The 21,762-nt window shown below is 34.8% G+C and overlaps 1 protein-coding gene across 1 annotated transcript in view; it reads left to right on the top strand.

Moving 5' to 3' along the window:
* The first annotated feature begins 2,616 nt into the window (after positions 1-2,616).
* LOC110455214 (vigilin-like) overlaps positions 2,617-21,762 on the top strand; it is a 23,194-nt gene continuing 4,048 nt past the window's right edge. The window contains exons 1-24 of the mRNA XM_021505199.1: positions 2,617-2,684; positions 2,767-2,841; positions 5,188-5,439; positions 5,630-5,738; positions 6,027-6,142; positions 6,620-6,826; positions 7,785-8,000; positions 8,658-8,864; positions 9,025-9,132; positions 10,287-10,391; positions 10,606-10,684; positions 10,843-10,982; positions 11,252-11,470; positions 12,217-12,303; positions 12,516-12,647; positions 13,613-13,831; positions 15,080-15,166; positions 16,256-16,390; positions 16,542-16,760; positions 17,163-17,310; positions 17,618-17,799; positions 19,628-19,867; positions 20,325-20,546; positions 20,946-21,164. Coding sequence (XP_021360874.1) covers positions 5,236-5,439; positions 5,630-5,738; positions 6,027-6,142; positions 6,620-6,826; positions 7,785-8,000; positions 8,658-8,864; positions 9,025-9,132; positions 10,287-10,391; positions 10,606-10,684; positions 10,843-10,982; positions 11,252-11,470; positions 12,217-12,303; positions 12,516-12,647; positions 13,613-13,831; positions 15,080-15,166; positions 16,256-16,390; positions 16,542-16,760; positions 17,163-17,310; positions 17,618-17,799; positions 19,628-19,867; positions 20,325-20,546; positions 20,946-21,164 — 3,600 coding nt within the window. The 5' untranslated portion in view covers positions 2,617-2,684; positions 2,767-2,841; positions 5,188-5,235. The remainder of the gene's footprint in view (positions 2,685-2,766; positions 2,842-5,187; positions 5,440-5,629; positions 5,739-6,026; positions 6,143-6,619; positions 6,827-7,784; positions 8,001-8,657; positions 8,865-9,024; positions 9,133-10,286; positions 10,392-10,605; positions 10,685-10,842; positions 10,983-11,251; positions 11,471-12,216; positions 12,304-12,515; positions 12,648-13,612; positions 13,832-15,079; positions 15,167-16,255; positions 16,391-16,541; positions 16,761-17,162; positions 17,311-17,617; positions 17,800-19,627; positions 19,868-20,324; positions 20,547-20,945; positions 21,165-21,762) is intronic.

The raw sequence follows: 21,762 nt of genomic DNA, 5'->3' as shown, positions 1-21,762 counted from the left end.
TGTCCGGAAACATCTTTAAGAACTGGCTGTAGTCTTTCATAGAAAACAGAGCGTAACATGGCATCTCTTATATCAGCATAAATCGGTACACTACCTTTCTCGGGCGCTTTGGATAGAATACCACCTGAACTTCAAAATCAACGGCAATGCAGACTTTTAAACTTCAGCGGCTTACCACAGTCTGTACTTAATAAGGGCTTAAATAAGAACGGCTTACCATGGAAACAAAATTAATATAAATATTGAGTGGTTAAGGACGCTTTACACTCAGTGTTATTAAAATCAAAAGTAAATTTATTATTACCGTAATTGGTAATTCTATAATGTAATTTTTCAGTTTCAGCTCATTTTTAAACATTTCATAGTTTACACAATTTTATAACTTTTCAAAGATTGGATAAATTGATCATGTAAAACCTTAAAACACAGTGTTAAAAGTTTCCTTAACCACTCAATATTTCTTGCCGAAAAAAAATCTGATACCCGTCTTTCGCCAACACGGCCTGCGTTTGATTCCCCGAGTTGACGGGAAAGGGTATTTGGCCACTAGTCTGACCACGTGGCGTTCCGCAGGGTATTCCGAGTTTTCAAGGTTTTTTTTCAAGTTTTATTTTTACACTCACGTCACATGTATACGTGCGTAACAAGAGGTCACATATTACATAGTATACATTGATGGACATAGTACACACATTATATGACACATGATACAATTTATACAATAACAACCCATTTCAATAATTCTTTTAGCTAACTTATTTGAGATATTAAGTAGCTTCATTACTCTTTGTATACATTTACTTACTTTTGTTAAAAGTATCATGTTACATATTGAGAACATTCCTTTCATTTTGATATAAGTTGGGTTGACATAATAATAATTTGGTATATAAAGTTGTCTAAGAACTACAACAGATACCTTAGAACATTGGTATAAGTAGTGGTATTCGTCTCCAACACAGTAATTACATAGGGGTCATAACCTTACCTCGCGTGGGACTCTATTCCATCTTCCTGTTTATATAGGAAATTTTATATTTGATGTTCTAAATTTACATATTACTTTTCGTTCATTACGATTAAGCTTTAAAAGATATTGTTCTATAGATATTAAACTGATACTTGAATAAGGAGTAAACTTGCCCTCGCGAGGAAGTTTCAACATCATGAAACCAACTTTAAATGAATTGATCGCATAATCTCTGCTTAATGATAGTTTTCAAGCATTGTCTATTAATTGTACATGATATTTGGAAAGTCCATAAATGATTAAATCCAGTATTGTTTAAAATATCCCGTATATACGTTAACCATTCAAAACTTAATACAGAATTCTGGTGCAAATTATACATTAACTTATACATTACACTAGATAAGTTCGATCCACCGGTTATAAGCTTATGCCAGAACATAACCATTCTAACACTGATTTCAATTTCTACGGGATACCTTCCCAACTCACCATACACCATATATTGGGGTGCTCTTCCGAATGTTAAAAAATTCCTTACAAAACTGTAAATGTATTTTTTCGATACTTTTTGTATTTTCATATTCCCAGATTTCACATCCATATATTAAAATAGTTGACACAAGTGCTTCCCTACGCTCGTCTATGGGATCCCCCTGGACCAGGAGGATGACGTCGGATCGGTGATGACGTGGTTCCTCCTTGGTGCGATGGCATGTGTTGTCTTCGACGTTGTGCGCGCCCGGGACCCCGGGGGTTGATGGCGGCTGTTCCCACTGTTGGGAGTGGAACGCGCTCTCTTTGGCCGTCGCTTGTTGTTAGGGGTATTGAGCACATTTGGGACGCTGGCCTCAATATCACGAAAATTCTTCATTCTTGGAACGTTCTTTTCTTCAATTTTTTTCTTTCTTTCAGAGTATTTCTTAATATAAATTAATAATTATTTTACTTATTCATTTGATGTTTGAGGAAAAATAACCCTTAACTAAATATGATTATTATTTTGTGATATTTTACTAAGGCAACGCAATAAGTTAACATTAAAACGTATTTTTTTTGTTTGCGTTTAAACCAATCACTTTAAGACGAAAAAGTTATCAATTGAGAAAGAAAGATGTTAGATGTATGCCAAAAATAAAACTTTAAAGTCTTATAAAAAAAAGGCTTCAAAAAATATTTGAAAAGTTAAATAGAATAAGTAGGCGTATAACTTGAAGAAGTTTTATTTTTACATATTGAATCAGAGACATATAAAGCCGGTAGTATATATATATATATACACGTCTCTGACTGAATGAGATCAAAGGGACGTAATCTGGAAACTTATGTGGGTATTCGGGATTAGACCTTTAACCTTCATTCGTTACGTCACATTTCGCGTCGCTTGACACATGACCGAACTGAGATTAGAGATTCGACCTTAACTTAATACATTCTTAATATATCATGAATAGAATTCATAAACAAGCCGTAGAGTAAGTTGTTTTCATCTAAACATGCGTGTTCTTCCTCAACATTACAGAAAAGGTAATAAATAGTCCCTCCGACATCCACGACGTCAAAGTTACAGAGAAAGGCGTCTACTGGATGATATATTCACCTTTGACCTTTTCGTCTAAATATTGACCAATCAAAATTGTGTTTACGTGGACGATCGACTCGCGCAAGGATATCCCGTATATGCATAACGAGTAGTTAGTTCCTCTCGTGGAAGGTAAAAAACATGTTGTTGAAGTGATATCTGTCGATTGAAAACTTGTTTGTATAGATATTTAAAACCATTTTTACTTTTTCAGACTGACAAGCAGTCACATTGGAGCTTAAAACGCAAGAAAACTTACCCTAGGACGGACTTTATCGGACGCAGTACAGTAAGTATCGCCGAACTGTCAGACACGTCAACATGGTTTCTTGAATCTGCCAACGTGGCTCATGTAGCTGTCAAAATTCCGACAATCCAAGTAGTGTTTGTGGTCATTTTATAGAAATATTCAAGTATTTATGTTACATTATCACATACTGATGTGAAATGTGTCGTTTTTTCAACATAGAATTATTTTTTTCCACGAAAAATCGACGCCGGACCCTTAGGTATCTAGACAGGTCAGGAGGGTGGTGCCGGTTTGATCAGTTTTGTAATAGGGTAACGTCAACATTTCTATTTACCTTATGATGGAAAAGTTTTGATGTATCGAATTAGTACTAAGTTTACTGCATTAGTCTCAAATAATCAATGAATCGGGTTATATCGCGTTCGCAGTCGGAATGTAGTTGACTTATGGGAAACCGGTTTGCTCCAAGAACGTATTGTACAATGCCCCCGCCCCTCATCCCCATCCTGTCCCTCCTTAAACAGAACTAGATGGGGAGCTCTAAATATTATGTGGTGGCATTTTATGCCCAGGAAAAAATGAGAATAAAAATACCTCCATACAGACCATGTGTCTTATGGCCACAACTTTGATTTTAGATTGAGCTGCAAATTGTGTTGCAAGATGGGCCAGGTAATAGAAAACGTCAAAGGCACAAAGCTTTAAAAGCATTTTAACAAAACTCTGATCTATACTTGAACGATCATTTTCACTGCAAGTACATTTTTTTTTCTGTCGTATCAATTCATTTCCCAATTTGTAAAAAAGTATTTTCTATGTTGCATTTTTGTGCAGTCAAAACTTGAACAAAAGTGTGCCCTTTTTATTTAATAAATATTAACGAATAAGAACATCCATTTTTGCAATCCTTGAGCATACAAAATTAACAGCAACCACATAGCTCAACTTAATGATAATATATGTTGTAGTGTGTTAAATTATGGATGTTTTATCTGTTAAAGTAGTACAAGTAGACAACAGGGCAACTATAATTTCTTAACAGAAAACCCTAAAAGATTTTCAGCACCTGTTAAATAAATTTTGACAAGATTATATTCAAGGTATATTTCTGATTCGCAGCTTCATATGAATGTGTCGAATAAGTCTGATGATGAAGCCGTTTTTATTTTTTCTACTTGTATAGTGTTCAGTTCATAACAGTTGCAACATTTACAATTAAACTTATGTTTATTTTCTTCAAAAGTCCATATGTTTAGCACATTGGTAGTTTGTTGACAAACTGACACAAGGCCTAAGGTGTTTATTTAAATCCTGGAACAGACTGTTTAGAGTACCTGAGCTTTGTGTGACTCTTGGTTTTAAAAGAACATTGCTATTTGACTTGTTCTAGATCTGACCCTCCAAACAGGAAAATGTTTTCTGATTTATGAAATTCCTCAATGTCAAAGGTCAAACAAGTGAAAGCTCTGGCCTATGTGTTGGTAGAACATGTTAACAAGACTGTTACATGTATCGCCATGAACCAATATTTTGTTTTCTGGGAAAACAATTTCATATAAACTGCTAATTTTAAAAAAAAGGAACATCAACATCACAGTTAACGTTTAGTAACCTTACCAGGTCGAGTACACTCTGCCGATTGAGCTATATAGCTGTAATGACCTATAATAGCTCTATTGACCCATGTGAAATAGGACTTTTGAGCTATTTTTATGTGATTTGCTTTTTTAAGGAAAACAAAAGTCGCTTTAGAAAGAAGATTTTATCATTATGTTGATAACAAAAGACATTAAATATAAGTATTCTTTTTAAAAAATACTGATGTAAAGAAATCGGAAATTTTACATTTATGAAAAATGAAAATAAACATCTAAATGTATGCTTTTTGTAGTCAACATTACCATTTAACCTTATTGTTTTATGCGACTTTGCTTTAATTTAATGAAAATTGAAATCTGAGAAAATATAGCTCAATACAGCTATAATTTATAGGTAAGTATAGCTATATAGGTCGTCTTTATAGCTATATAGCTCAATCGGCAGAGTGTACTGGACCTGTTGACTGAACCTGAAGCTAATGCTTGGACATATGGTCTATTTAGCATGTAATATTGAAAAGAAATGCCAACTGTTAATTTCCTTGCATCCAAATTCTAGACACTTTTTACGTGTATACATGGCAAATGAAATTAATCATATTTCAGTACTAAATATGTATATTGGCACATTTGACTTGGGTTTCTATGCTGGTTTCATTCCAAAATATCTTACATCTGCTACTGATCATAATAAATTGACGTCATTTGAAGTAGACATCTTTCTTGTTTTATCCACAAAAGTTTCATACAGAAAATTTGTAACAATTGTTGTATTTCTTAATTTCAGTCTGTACTGTACGACTTGGAATCGCCCAATTGATAACGAGTTCAGAACATGGCTACAAACGAAGAAGTGGTCCGAAATGTCGATGCAGAGGCGTACGACCCGGACAAGCCCCAACAGTACGGGGAGGCTTTTCCTCCTCTCGCTTCTGCCCCCCTATTTGGGGCGGGGCCCAAACTGGCTCACCCAGCTGTAGCTATGGAAAAGACGATCTGGAGTAACAAAATGACAATGAAAACATCAACTTGCACTCAGGTATAGACATACAGCAAAAATTGTATCATATTTCTGATAATCTTTGTTTCATTGAAAATTTATAATAATATCCAATTTCTTAATTTTTTATAATGTAACCTATGATAAACATTAAATATATGCATTTTTAAGTAGTTTTTCATGTTCCCAATTGATTTGTGTATCTATACAGTACATTCTCCATTTCTAGGTGTTTACCGTGCCCATGGAAGAAAGAAGATTCAAAGAATTCAATGAACAGAGTTTTGGAGATGAAACTGACCAGGCAAAGATCTGTAAAGAAATAATGGCCCGCAACAGTGTGTACCTTCATTTTGATAACTTTCTCAGTGAAATAACAATACTAGGGACGATACTTTTCAAAGAATGCATTGATGTTTTCTTGTGCTTTACAGAATATATTGAGGTGACATACTTTCTATTTGATAATCTCTAGGCTGTAAAATCTGTACTGTTAGTGTTGCAAATAAAAAGTGTGTTTTTCCTTGAATCCCTTAAAAAATTATTGCAAATACAGTTAATTGGAAATACTTTTCTTTTAATTTTTTGAATGAAATTTAGTGACAAGGTGACAATTATGTTTTTAGATGTGTCAATTGAAATGAGCTGTGCCAAGGACCAGAGCTTGACAGTTGTCATCCATGGAAAAGATCAGCATGTTATGAAAGCCAGAAGAGAAATAGTCGGTCGTTTACAGACACAGGTAAATTTTGTTTCATCATTCTGTCTCTTTTAAAATTAAATGGTTGAATTAACTGAGTTTGGAGAACCTTATTTCACAAATTGGTTTGGTTTAGTATTGTTCAACATCCTATCAACAACTATGGTCATTTAAGGACCGAATTTCACAAATACTAAAACCACAAAGAATTATTGGCATACAATGGCTTAGAATTTAACTTTTAAATTGTGTCCCGAAACTAAGTGATTAGCTAATAGCTATAGCTTCTTATAAGCTGGCAATTCCATGTTTACGATGTAGCTGTACATTATTTTAAGGAATTTAATTTTGATAAAAGGACATGGGTTGCTGGGGGTATTTATAGGATAACTTTAAGGATAGTTTTCAAGTAAACATTTTGTGTTTCATGGAAACTTTTGACATTAAAAAGATTTAAGTTGTACTATGTAAGATCACTACAAGTTGCATGTTACAATTTTCTTATTTCTTGTTTTCTAGGCAAATACTTTATTGAAGATACCAAGGGAACACCATAGATTCATCCTTGGAAAGAGTGGCAAGAAACTCCAAGACCTAGAACTGGCTACACAGACCAAGATTACCATCCCCCGACCAGAAGAGAACTCGGACATGATCAAAATCACGGGAACCAAAGAAGGCATCGACAAGGCCAAACATGAGATACAGATAACATCAGACGAACAGGTACAGACAGAGTCGTGTTATTAGATTAATATTATGGTTCTTGTTGAAAGCGCATCTGCAACTTCATTGCTAACAATGTGCATTAGTACACACTCGTACATTAAACAGGATGTCAATAAGATGAATAAGAAAAGAGAAATGTAGTAACTGTACTCACATTTATCGCTAAATACATAAACAGTCTATTAAAAAGCACCGGAACACAATTTTGACATGTTCACACTTAACTCTTCCTGGTTAACGGGCACACTTCACATCTTCAGGGTACTGTTCTGCACAAAAAATATGTTTTAAGGTAAAATAACTTTTAACATAAATATTTGCATTATCAGGATTAGACTTTGCTGTTATTTATCGAACCGCAGATCAATTTACAGATAAAAGTGGGATATTTGCATTTATTGCCTATTTTGTTCTTCTGCAACTTTGAATTTCCCGATGTAGAGATAAGCGCTAGATAACAATAGCAGTAATTTTAGGCTAATTAATCAAAGTTGTTATTGTTCACATAATGGAAACTCTTAAGTCTGCACTTATTCACCTGTGTAAGCAAGGAAATTGGGAAGCGAGCGGTTGTCGCCCTGCACGAGTGAACAGCAATAGTTATCATCATGGCTGCCTGATTGGGACCTGGCCATCTGCGCTGAAGCGAGACAATTAAAAAATTACCCGAGTCTTATTGGAATCTTTGAACGTTCGACTTAAGCGGAGGAAAGTTTAGTACGATTGTTAAGGAGGGACTGACATATATACTCGACACAGCCACTTATTTTGACTATACAGTGTTCGAGACACCCATGCTAAATTTACTAATATAAAGAGAGGAAACCAACGGGACCGAGGGAAACATTCAACTCATCCGTTGTATTCAATTAAAGCACATTTGGCGCAAACAAGTTTTACTGTATTTTGATGTCTTGTTTAGAACTGTTAAGAACTTTGCTTTATTTGTATTCAGGCTAAACTGGCTTTTGAGCGTCTACCTGTACCAAAAGTGTATCACCCCTTTATTTGTGGACCTAAAAATGAAAATATAAAAAAGTGGATAGAGGAAACTGGGGCCAAAATCCACATGCCCCCACCCAGCGTGATGAAGGACGAGATCGTTGTTACTGGAGAGGTGGATGGAGTCCTCAAATGTAAAGCCAACATTATGAAGATTTATGAGGAAAAGGTAAGTAGTGCAAATTCCTAATATGCATCTTTTTGTCTCTCAAATAGCTAATCTGTCATTATCTTTTTTAAAAGGAATTTCTAATTACTTATGTTGCTGTAGCTAAGTCAACATGTTTTTTGAGGTGCATCCTGGGAAAAAATGGAACCCATTACTTAAAATTGTGTATCTGCTTTCATTTTAACGGTCGAAATTGAAGGAAACTTTAATCCAAAATAATTGTCACACAATAGAGATCTAAAGGTTGAGGTTATCAAATCAGTGATTGCTTATAATTTGGGCCATTCTAGATGTGACTATTATGAATATATGGGTTGGGGGGCTCGGGCTATACAAGGATATTTTTCCCCTTGATTATTTCTGCCGCATTTTCCCAAAATCATGTTTTTTTGCGTGGGATATTTTCCCAGTCACAAGACAGGCCCCTGTCTCAAAGCGGTTGAAAAAATATATGTGACTGAACGGTATGTTTGATAACACATGGACCATGATTTTTAAAAAGCTGAAATATCCGTAAAAGCCCATGTTTGTAACACTTTACCGAAAAATCTGTTATAAGAGACTTCTAGAACAAATTTCTGCAATAATTTTATGATTTCTGCATTAATATGTTATTACGGGTATGATTCTTACATAAATGTTGTTTTTTTTATATAGAAACGTAAGTGTCAGACAGTGTCAGTTGAGGTGCGGAAGTCTCAGCATAAGTACATCATTGGGCCACGTGGAAATGGCGTCCACGAAATTCTGGCCGCAACTGGAGTGTCTGTCGAGGTACCACCAGTCGATAGTTCACTTGAGACCATCACCCTGCGTGGTGAACAGGACAAGCTTGGACCAGCACTCACCATGGTCTACTCTAAGGTAAAAAAAAGTATATTTCTTTCATGACACTGACATTTATCAAGATTTTTTCAGTAAAATTTCAGTCGTTTGGACATTTCTCAACTGTTTACATAAATTTACATGTATACCCTCTGATTAGTCTTTTGTTTTTATAAAAGTAATTCTTTTATATTTTTAGGCCAACAGTGTTGTGTTTGCCGAGGTTAAGGCTCAGACATGGCTGCATAAATATGTGATAGGACGACAGGGAGCCAATGTGAGGAAGATCACGGAACAATTCTCAAAGGTCTGTATGACTGAAAACTTCTTTTTATTGATACATGTTTAGAAAATTTCACGGAAATTTCGGGAAAATTCAGGGAAGTTTGGGATCTGCTTTATAATCATAACAAGAGTCGATACAATATCGCATTGTCGTGCATATTTGATGGATGAATTGTCCAGTTAGTAAGAGTTATTTCCCTTCTTTGACAGTTTTACAATTAATACTTTTTGTTGTTATCAATTGTTATTGCGACATTGAACAACATTGCACTGTTTTCATTAGAAATACACTTTCCAGTTTCTGTTAATAAATTTTACTTCTCATCATGAGAAATTGCATTCTTTGATATTGGAATTTCTTATTTATTTTTCAATGTATAAGCTTAGGTCTAGTGTACAGTTAACTCTAGTACATCTAGTATAGGCTTGTAAAAAATTCTGATAGCCAGAATATATTTTTACTATTTTATTATACTATATCAAATATATACGGTAGTTGTAATATTTGTCCATTTCCTTTAAAAGGAAAACTTTAATTTTAATTCTAAAGTCATTTATTATCCTCAACCTATTTAAATGTAAAAAAAGAAAATACAGTAATTAATAAAATTGAGCAGACAAATAAATTGATAATTTCCGGATTATGTACCCGGATGTTGGTTTCCTTATTAGCAAACAAACATGGCCGACAGCATGTTTATCACACTGCTGACTTTTTGGACAGATAAACTTCAGTTGTTTACCAAGATTCTTTTATTAAATAAAAGATACTGAATTAGTTGCAAAGATTGCTTCTTTGATGGTTAGTATCACTTTATTGAGTAATACATGTTGTAAGCTAGACTAAAGTAGCGAAATTTTACAATATCAATGCAACAGAAATAACTTGATAACATTTTGATGTATTTATTTGAAATTTAATTTTCAAGGGATTAAAATATACTTTTACTTTTCTTACGGACATGAATGTTTTTACATCTTCCCTCTCCACACTGAGCAAATTTAATTCTTGAAAAATGGCCATCCGATTGGGAATTTTTCAGTGGCATATTTGGAATTTTAGCAAGAATTTCTGAGGGGAAAAGGGACGTTATTTGGCCCGTAAATTCTATTGTAGGAAAATCCCTGGCTCATTCGGTTTACTTATGATATTAAAATATGAACTTTGGACCACAGGTACACATTGAGTTCACTGATGGAGCAGATAAGATTGTTGTTGAGGGCCCACCAGAGGAGGTGGAATCTGCTGTCAAGGAGTTGGAGGCTGCTGTAAAGGACCTGGTGAGTTCAGCAACCAGTGTTTATAGAGTAGGCTTCTGTACAGAAGAGAACAACTGAATATCAAAAAACATTTGGAGTGAATTTGGTAATTATTAAATGTCATTTTGATGAAATCAGATTTTTTAATTGTAATATTTTTTTACCAGACAGGTATATCATAGTAAATTATCTCCTGACAATATCAGATTGACCATTGAATAATTTGTTTCTGTAGCAATCTCGCATGGACTTCACTGAAGTAAACATTGATCAAAGATTCCACAAACATATCATCGGGAAGTCGGGACAGAACAGTGAGTAAAGATTTTAAAACAATATTTGGATTGATTAGACATTTTAGAGATATGCATGTTCTTTATGATAAGAAAGCCTATCAATTTTGTTTTGATATTTCTGATAATATTATACTTTTTGAATTTACTCATAAATGATCTATGTGATCTATTTTCAGTCACAAGGATTAAGAATGCCACTGGAGTATCCATTAAAATACCATCTGATACTGAGCACAGCAACATCATCAGGATTGAAGGTGAACCAAGTGGTGTGATCAAGGCCAAGGAAGAGCTCATGGAGATGGCCCAGCGCATGGTAAGGCCCATACATGTCCTGATGATGATACTTTTCAGCTTTTTATTTTTGTATGCTTCTCTAGTATTTAAGGTGTTTCAAGTTTGACAGTTTGCTAAAAGAATTCTCAAGGTCAGAATTGTGGCATACCATCTTCATACTGTAAACGTGGTTATTTACTCTGGGTAGAAATTATGCGATTTGAAGTTCAAGACTCTTGTTGCAGTGTTGAAAGATATGAAACGAAAATTTGGAGGTATGAAATATTTGTTTTAAATTTCGTTTTTCAGGAAAATGAAAAGAGCAGAGATATTCTGATTGAGCAGCGTTTCCATCGCTCGATCATAGGAGCCAGAGGAGAGAATATCAGAGAGATAAGGGACCGCTTCAATCAAGTCCAAATCACCTTCCCTGATCCTGGCAAAAAGAGTGATATTGTTACATTGAGGGGACCAAAGACTGATGTGGACAAGTGTTTCAAGCATCTCACACAAGTACAGCAAGATATGGTAAGATTTGTTCAACTTAGTTCATAAAAAAATGTAACATAAAGTGTTGTTACATAAATTTAATTAATAATTAATAAAAAGCATTTTTATATTTGTTTTAATACAAATGTTTGCATTCACACAATTTAAATATCATCCTGACAGATATTGTTTAAAATCTACAAGTAGATTATTTTTTAGATAAATTAAATTAAAAAATACTTTTCATAAAGGGTTATGTTTTTTTTCTATAAATGTATTTGCATCCCACAATTTTAAATATCAATCTTGCAGATATTGTTGAAAATCTATGAATTTTCTAGTAAATTGTCCGGTACAACATTCCATCCCCAGGTGATCTTCTATGGTTTTTTTAGAATTTAATTATGATTTCAGTTTTTTTGAAAGGTATTTATAGGGTCTGGTACAGGGACCTATTCCCTGAAAAATGAACTTGTATTTTCCCAATTTAATTCTTACTTTTTCCAATTGGATTAAAAAGGATGTTTATGCAAGTTTCCATTTTCCCAAACCTGTACACGTGGGAACGCTGAAAATATATCCCAATTTTTGCCAAATGCCGATGATATTTTCCCAATTCCTGCTCAGAGTCCCTTTCCCAAAATAGCTGGCAATAACCCTGGATTTGCATAGAAGTAATAGACCAAAATTCAATGATTCCAGATGATTTATTTTGGAAGTCCTGGATCAGATATTTTTTTTGGAGGATTGATTAGCCCTTACTATATTTAACATTTATACTTCAGGTTGCTAGTAACTACCAGGCCCCTGTTCACATCTTCAAGGACTTCCATAAGAACATCATTGGAAAAGGTGGAGCTACAATCAGAAAGGTGAGCACATTGGACTGTTATTGTCACTTATTTTGTTGAAATAACTACATGTATTTCTTTTGATATTTTGCCAAACAAAGTAATAGAAAGAAAAAAGGTAACACAAATGAATTGTCTGACATATATTTAAAAAGATTTGGTATTTTAACAAATATTTCCTATTCTCGTTCAAATAATCTGAAATATTTATCTCTTTTAAACTTGTATATCAGATCCGTGAAGAAACCAACACCAGGATTGATCTGCCGAGTGAAGACAATGAATCAGATGTTATCCTCATCACTGGAAAAAAGGCTGATGTAGAGGCTGCTAGGGCACAGATTGAGACTATACAGAAGGATCTGGTAAGTAGAATTTACGAGATGTTGTCCAGTTCTTGAACAGGTCTTTCTTGAGTTATTTGAATCGGAAAGATATTTGGTGTTTATAAATAAGAACAATGTACGTTGGAAATTCTGCAATCTCAAAAGCTTTACTGCAAGCATGTTTGTATGATAAAGAATATTAATATGAGGTCAGGAAATAATTTTGAAAGATTTTCTGTTATTGAAAACATACTTTCAACTGTGTAGTTCTTATAATGTCAATTCTTCGAAACATGTTGATATATATCTTGAAATAGTTTCCTTCACTTTCATTTGAAAATTCTAGCGCTAACTTACTATGATGTATTAAGGTCAAACAAATTTAATTATTTGGTTCTCGGTCCCGTACGCATTTCATTTCATTGCCGATTTTATCGTGAAAGTAATAAAAACAAATTGCCGTCTTAAGAAAAATGTCATTTTTACTCGTTAGTCACCCAAGTCTCCATGACGGATCTCGACACAACTATAAAAAACGGTACATTCTTGGATAATCTCTGTTCTGCTAAAGTATATGTGTGTTAGGCGACAAAAAAACAGACACATTTGACAAGGTAATGCCCACAACGAACGTATTACAAACTACACGGTTGTTTAGAAATTATGTTCGATACGACATGGTAAGTGATACTTAAACTGAAAGGACATGTACACCCTCCAAAAAAGAGATGGAATAAAAAAAAATCTCCCTCGTCTCATTTTTGCCATGTAAAATGGAAAAAAAATACCTCCCTGCCTCATCTTTTGAAAAAAATTGGCCTGAGAACCAAATAATAATATTTTTTTTTGGCCTAAACCAACTCTTCAGTGGAAAGTCTCTCTTTCTTATAGCGGAAAACTACCAGACTTGGGCTGCAGGTGCAACTGTGTAATGCTTCAAATATTACCATTTGTATTGTTTGCCAATTACAAACAGTATTTCTCATCATGCCTCTTGGTTTCAGGCCAACATTAAAGAAGCTGTGGTGACCATACCTCACAAATTACACAACTCGATCATCGGTGCCAAGGGGAGACTAATCAGGTCCATCATGGAAGAGTGTGGTGGTGTCATCATTCGTTTTCCTACTGAGGGAAATGTCAGCGACAAAGTTATTATCCGTGGACCAACTGCAGATGTAGAGAATGCCAAAACACAACTAATGGAATTGGCCACTGAGAAGGTAGACAGCTTTTGGTTGTTTCTATATTTTAAATTTGCAGATATAAGGACAGATTATGAGGCTTACAGGAACTTTTATTAGTCCCCTACCGGTGAAACTAGGGGGACTATATATAGGTTTCCTCTCCGACCGTCTGTGTACGTACGTACGTACGTAACACCAATGTTTGTCAGCACTCTACCGGCTTCATTCCTTGAAGGATTTTGATCAAACTTCACACAAATACAAAGGACCATAATATCTGACAAGTTCAAGTTTCAGGGTTGTTGGGTCAAGGTCACCTTTACTATTTTTAGAAAATTCATTGTCTGCCCTCTAGCGGCCTCATTAATTCAGGGATTTTGATCAAAATTCACACATATACAAAGGTCAATAATATCTCGACAAGTAGTTTCAGGGTTGTCAATCATTTTATTTTATGTAATTCCTCTATCATAATACTAACATTACTATTTCTTGTATTATTACATTAAAATCAGTTACAAGCTAATTGTATACTTTTCATTTTCCCAAATTAACCCCAAAGGGTACCATTTTTATAAATCATTACAGTGTAATAGCTAGCGGGGGCCGGTAGGGACATGTATTGCTTTAGCAATACTCAGTATGCTTGTTAATAATATGAAATATACTGGTTGTGAGGTTTGAAACAATTTATTTTGTCTCCCCTTCGAATGAAGGGAGACATTGTATTAGTACTGGTTCTTCTTCTTCTTGTTCGGGCCATAACTTTTAAACCGTCAAGATATCTTGATGAAACTTTAGGTATACCTGCATCACCCACAGAAAGTGTGCAGTGCACAGGAATGAGGTATCGTGCTTCACTATATACAGAGTTATGGCCCTTTGTTTAAATTTAATACCGAAGTATGTCCGGAGCATAAGTTCCATGTTATTTCACCTACGTTGACTAAACTTACCAAATTTATGTAACTTGGGAAGGTGGAATCTCTCGCACTAAAATCAGGTTTGTGCCCCACTATATAAAGAGATATGGGCCTTTGTTAATTTTTTATACCAAAGTTTGTCTATTGGCTTAAAAGGGGAGACATGTTTTTGTTCTCAAAACAAAGTTCTAGATAGACTTTGTAGTCAAAGTTTTTATAAAATTTCACTTGATGTTAAAAAAAAACTGTCAATGATTTCAGAATAAACAAAAATTCATTTTTTTTAGAACAAACAAAAATGACATTTATGTTGTATTTGACCAATGAACTCATAATTCACTAGGTTTGCTTTGTGTTTTAGCAACAGTCAAGTTTCACAGCAGAAGTTAGAGCCAAACCCGAATATCACAGATTCCTCATTGGTAGGGGAGGCACCAACATCAGGAAGGTAAGAGGATATTTAAGTTCCCCACTGTGATCCTTTTCTGATGCATCTTTGCACTATGGGGGCAGTTTGGGGGACTTCTGTAATGGTCCCCCATTACAATTAGTACTTGTTGACAATGAGATAATTCCATTTATTATATGGATACCGTGTTATGCAGTGTCATAAAGCCATCACATGAATTACGTTTATGTAACGTGTGTAATATCACTCCGGAAATGACGTCACAATCATCGAAGAGGAACAATCGATGTGACATTGCGTCATTGTTAAGCTGACGTTATTTTCATTGTTTCAGAGATGGTCAAGTGCAAAATATTCATTTTGAATCACAATTATACAGTTTACTTTGTATTATTTGATAAAAATAATCTGTCATTCATTTTCCTTCATATTAAATCATATTATGATAATCGTTTTGGATTTTTCATATTTGCTTGCCAGAGCTATCGAGGCTCGCAAACAAGAAAAATCCAAAACTTGTATTATAAATCTAATATGAAGGGGAAACTTATGACAGATGCTCTAATTCTTTAAAAAGTAACAAATAGAAATACCTGTGTTTTCTGACAACCTGGCTAATACAACTAAGCTCTTGGGATTCCAATTTGTGTCCAGATTAGACTGTTCTTAATGTGATAAGTGTCCCAATCATTGGAACAAAATGGATTTATGAATTGTAGATTATATACAATGAGGGAAATACTTCTCATTATATTGCTTGTATTGAAGTAGTATTCAGTATTTGTATCGCCGCCATGAATTAGGTGTTCCTTTCTGGCGACAGCTGCATCAAAATTAAGTTCTTGCATTTAAGTTAGTTTCACTTAGAGTATAAGTGCTAACCCAACAAAACTAGGATTATAGATGCACTTTAAGTAGAACATCTTAACCCATGCATTAAATGCTGGATGAGGCCTACCTGGTCCATAGACTTTTTCAGCATCTCCATCAACATTAAGTGTTTGTGTTTAAGTTAGTTTCTCTGATATCTGCATTGATGGTCAAAGCAGGGCGCAGGGCATATATGCCAGACATATCGATCTAAATTGCTTGTTTCTATTTAAGACCCGTACACCAATGTTTTATTAGGTACGCGAGAAGACTGGAGCTAGAGTTATCTTCCCTAGTTCTGAGGACCAAGAGCAGGAGCTCATCAGCATCATTGGCAAGAAAGAATCTGTTGACATGGCCAAGATTGAGCTGGAAGGTCTAATAAAAAATCTGGTATGTTATTTTGTAGAATCTTGTTGAAAAACTGAAGAAATTCAGCAATTGACTCTATATTTGAGATTTGAATTTGTTTGACAATTCACATATAAAACAATTTGTTGACTTTTTATGCAAGTAAAATATATTCATACATAAATTGTTGCAGGATAATATTGTTGAGGGAGAGATGAATGTCGACCCAAAACATCACAGACACTTTGTGGCAAGACGAGGTGAGGTTCTCCGCCACATCGCTGAGCAGTATGGCGGTGTGACAGTCAGCTTTCCCCGCAGTGGTGTCAAAAGTGACCGAGTTGTCATCAAGGGCTCCAAAGATTGTGTTGAGGGAGCAAAGAAACGCATTCAGGAAATTGTCAACGATCTGGTAAGATTTTATAGAGTCTTTGTTTAAAAAAGAAAAAAAAATACTACAATGATTCTCTAAATGATGCGTTGCAGTGACTATATTTGTTGAAGTTGTAAAGGTGAATACAGGCTGCTTCCCTTTGCGAAGAAAGTGCTTCATTTGCCCAAATTTAAGGGCAAATAATGAGGAATGTCTCCCCAATATCTATAAATTTAATGCTATATTTTCCTTATTCCTGTTTTATATAGAACAAGCTGTTGTAAAATTTAGGTAGAAAAAACACTGCCTTGTATGATATTCTACCTTTAAAAGAGAGAATATTGAACTTTTTTATTGGTTCTGAATTTCATTGAATCTTTATTAGTGCATTTGTAGTTTAAAGGTTGTGAGCTGAAGACTTGTTTTGTTTTGTTGTGACAGGACTCGCAGGTGACGATGGACTGTGTGATCTTACAGCAACACCACCGCACAGTGATGGGCACACGTGGCTCAAATGTACAGGAGATTACACGTACATATGATGTCGGCATCAAGTTTCCTGAGAGGCCTGTTGCCAATGGAGATAAAGGTACACGCTAACTTTAAATGCAAGTCATAGCAATAATGTAAATCTTGAATGACTTAAACAAAAACAGGCATGCTATGTGATTTATACGACAGCAGCAACAGTTTGTTCCTTAGTTTCATTAGCCAAAATTTAAGCTGAAATCTTCACCAAATTATTGCCATTAAATTGAGATAAAAATAAATTTACATACAGACTCTGTTTCAGATTTATTAGATCAACTTTGTATGATGGTTAATATTAACTAAATTTTGATTGTTTTAAAGATACAAAGTGGAATATTTGATTAAATTTTGTGTGTTGGTGCCAGTTGTTACAGAAAACCATAAAGATGGTGGTGGTATGGTGAATGGTGAAGTGAATGGTGAAACCCCTGCTCCTGAAACCCCTGCTCCTGAAACCCCTGCTCCTGACCAATCTCCTAAGAAAAATGACATTATAGTCATCACAGGCAAATTAGAGAACTGTGAACAGGCCAAGGAGGCACTGCTGGTAAGTAGCATAACCTGCTGTTGGGGTAAAGGCATTTATTTATCAAGTTTCTATTTTATATTTGTATAAGTTGATATTTTAAACTAATGAGTCCTTGATCATAAAATTCTCATGCCAAGATCTGACTTCACTGACTATTTGGAAGTTAAATAATTGTTATGGTCTGTAATTAGGGCTCCGATACGGATATACGGGTGCCCTATAGTAATCACTCTGTCTGTCCGTCGGTCTGTCCACAAATTTTGTTCCTGGCTGATAACTTTGGTATTTATTGACTGTTTTACATGAAACTTGGTCAAGATGTTCAGTTCACAAAAATACATACTGAGGTAAAAATTCAAGGTCAAAATTTAAGATCATTAGGTTCAAAGGTCCAGGTCAAATTTTACTTTTTTTCATTAATGAACATTTTGGTATGACATGATGAAGCAAAGTTGATAAGAATTAAACAAGAAGTTGACTGACCAAAGGTCAAGGTCTTTGGGTCAGAGGTCAATGTCAAAGGTCAAGGTCAAATTTTGTAGCTTTTCAATAATGACCATTTCATGACATTATGAAGCAAAGTTGGTCGGAATTAAGCACATGGCGGGGCCCTTACTGACCTTTCAGTGTTCTAGTTTCTTTTGAAAAGTTAAGATTTTACTCTGGTGAGCCATCTGCTCTCTTGTACTTTACATGGCTAGAGGGAATTTTCCTTTTAGCTCAATCAGTAGTACACAGGACTGGTTACTGTAGTCTTGGGTTTGATTTCTAGAAAAAGCACTAAAGAATGACTCGAGTTACACAAACAACAAGATTTTACATCAACATGTTTGGCTAACATCTTCAACCTCCACAATTTTTATTCAATCTAGCCCTTTGTAATACTTAAGATTGCTATAAATAGTTAGTTAAAGCAGACCTGTTGATACATAGTGCCCTAAATGTCAATAAAAATCAGCAAATACGAAGAAAACATTGTGTACCTATATTTTGCAGTTATCAACTGTCTAGCGGTCTCATTGAATTTGTAGGAAACTTGAAATGGGTTATTTTTTAAGTTTAAATATCTTTCCATGGATTATGCATGAAGGATATCAAAACTGCTTAAGGTAATAGGATTGTGTCATCATTTCTCAGTAGAATTTATTCAAATTTTGTAGATATATTGCTTTGAAGTAAAGAAAATTTTCTGCCCCCAAAAAAATATAGTTTGTCAGAATTTTAAGGATTTTAAAAGGAAATTTATGTAAAAAGTGAATTTTGAAAAACAAATTGAAACACACAATTTTTTGCAATATAATGTCAATAAAAATGATACTAACATAGATTAGTATTGTATTAATGTATACCAATTTCATAAATGCTGAAATAGTGTACAATTAATTATCTATAAACGATTAAAAATTAACATTTTATAATAAAAGCATATACACATAGTAATTGCATGCAAGAGTTATCGTTCTTGAAAAACTTCACAGTAGTGAAATAGGTAGCCGGTTTCTGAAGCACAGACAAATTGACACATGTGACTCATTGATTAAAAACAACTGAATTAATGCCTGGATTGCTTTGCAATACTTTAATATTGAAAGAACACACTGTTCTGTCAATAATAAGCATACAATATTCATCACTTTAATATTAAACATTAGATTATGCGGAAATTGTGATACTGTCTCCCTACATTGGATTTTCAACTAGTGATGTACTTCCTATTTCCGTTTAGCATTACACTCCTATGACCTTAATGGAAAAATTTGTATTTTCTTTGAGTTCCTGTCCAAAATAACAAATGGTTGTGGTTCGGTAATTGTAAATAATTCAATTAAATGAATCATCATTCCAGACGCTTGTTCCCATTGTGGATGAAATGACCATCAGATACGACTTCCATCGTTTCATCATCGGACAACAGGGAAAAGATGTACGCCGAATGATGAAAGAGCATGACGTCAACATCTCTATCCCCCCGGCCAGTGAGCACTGCGAGACAGTCAAAGTCACTGGCCCTCCGGCTAATGTACGCAGAGCCATAGCTGCTCTCTCTGATCGATGTGACGAGCTGGAACGAGAAATGGAAGAGAGGGTAAGATCATGTCTTTTAAACCAGTTAAAGAGTAATCTTTTTGAAAGACGGAAATACAGTCTTAATTCAAGAAAATGTCCGTTATTACCACATAATTCTATTCAACATTGTAATTGTGTCGCCGCCACGAAGTGGGAGCAAGACTAAGGTGTTGCTTTTCCGGCGACAGAGTCAACATTAAGTTTTTACATTTAAGTTAGTTTCACTGAAAGTATAAGTGCTAGACCAACCAAACTTGGACCAAAGTTGCATCTAAGGTAGTACATCTCAACCCATGCATCAAATGCTGGATGCTGCCTATCTTTATTGTCCAGCATCTCCATCAATATTAAGTTTTTGCATCAATGGTCAAAGCGGGGCATAGGCGAGACATATCGATCCTAATGGCTTGTTTTTCATCAAATTTTAAAACTGGATAATAAATTTTAAAATTGATTGTTGTTGGTCGTGTCTTTAGGAACTGAAAAGCTTTCAACTGACCATCGAAGTTGAGTCTAGCCTCCACCCAAAAATCATAGGACGCAGAGGTGCAGTCATCTCCAAGATCCGTAAGGACCATGATGTCATCATCCAGTTCCCGAACCGAGAAGAAGATGCCCAGAACACCATCACCATCACAGGCTACGAAAAGGATACACAGGCTGCCAAAGACGATATCTTGAAAATCGTTCAGGAATATGTACGTTAAATTCATGATTAATGTTTCTTGTGAAAGGTGTGAAGACTTTGTCTTGATATAAGAGATGCTGTCTGAGTTTTTCCGTAATACATGGAAGCTATTGTATGTAGGGATAGGAATTTAAATGTCTGGTTGAAAGCTATACTTTAAGGTATTGTGTAAACAAAATTCATTCATTTGAAATATATATCTGAAGTCAAGTCACCTGTTCAGGCCCATCAACTTCTTGCTTTCTAGAACACTACATTTTTCATTTTTCTCAAAGTGATATTGACTATTGGTTATATAACAAGGATTTCAAAGAATTATTCATGCAAGTTGATAAAAAGTCTAAAATAAAATATAAACAGTTTACCTTTATTTGTTGTAAGCACCGATTACATTTTACAAATATTACAGGAAGAAATGGTTACTGTCGAGTGTCGTGTAGACCACAGAGTTCATCCACGCATCATTGGACAACGTGGACGCAACATTCGCAAGTTGATGGATCAGTTCAAGGTTGATATGCGTTTCCCACGTACTGACACTGATGATCCAGATGTCATTTTCATCACTGGTGCAGAGGAAGCTGTAGAAGATTGTCAGGACCATCTCCTCAACATAGAGGAGGAATTTGTAAGTAATTAGCAATTATGTCATGACAGATGCCATTAAAAAACCAAGGTCTTTCTGTAGGTTTTGATTTTTTGGTACACTTATCATCATCTGTTAAGTGATTTTAAGTTCTTTGTGATCAGAATGTGAGCATATTTGATAGCTTACAGTACTGCAGTCTGAGGTCCATGGTTTCTGCACAAAAAGTTTCCCAAATATGATTCAATTTCAGTGAAACTTAGTTGGTAGATATTTACTTGAAAGCAGAGGTAAATTGGACAGGTCCCGTGCACACTATGTTCACTGATTACAGCCTCAATAGGCGATATATTCAACATAACAGTTCAGTGTTCATTTTAATGAACTTTTCAGACGTTTTTTTAATACAATAATGAATCCATTAAATGTTCTATTTATAAATGGTAGATAACTCCACTGAAATAAAAAATTAGTTGTCTCCCTAATACTACATCTGGTACTGTTTAAACAAACTATTGGTAGCTAAAAAGTATTCATTAGTTTAAACAAGATATATTTTCCAGCAATCTTATGCTTTTTATACGCCCGTCGAAGACGTGGACGTATTATGTTATCACGTGAGCGGGCGGGCGGGCGAGCG

Source organism: Mizuhopecten yessoensis, unplaced genomic scaffold, assembly GCF_002113885.1.
Source record: "Mizuhopecten yessoensis strain PY_sf001 unplaced genomic scaffold, ASM211388v2 scaffold8167, whole genome shotgun sequence".
Classification (NCBI taxonomy): domain Eukaryota; kingdom Metazoa; phylum Mollusca; class Bivalvia; order Pectinida; family Pectinidae; genus Mizuhopecten; species Mizuhopecten yessoensis.
The sequence above is the reverse complement of the archived record's forward strand: the minus strand, read 5'-3'. Positions and strand labels throughout refer to the sequence as shown.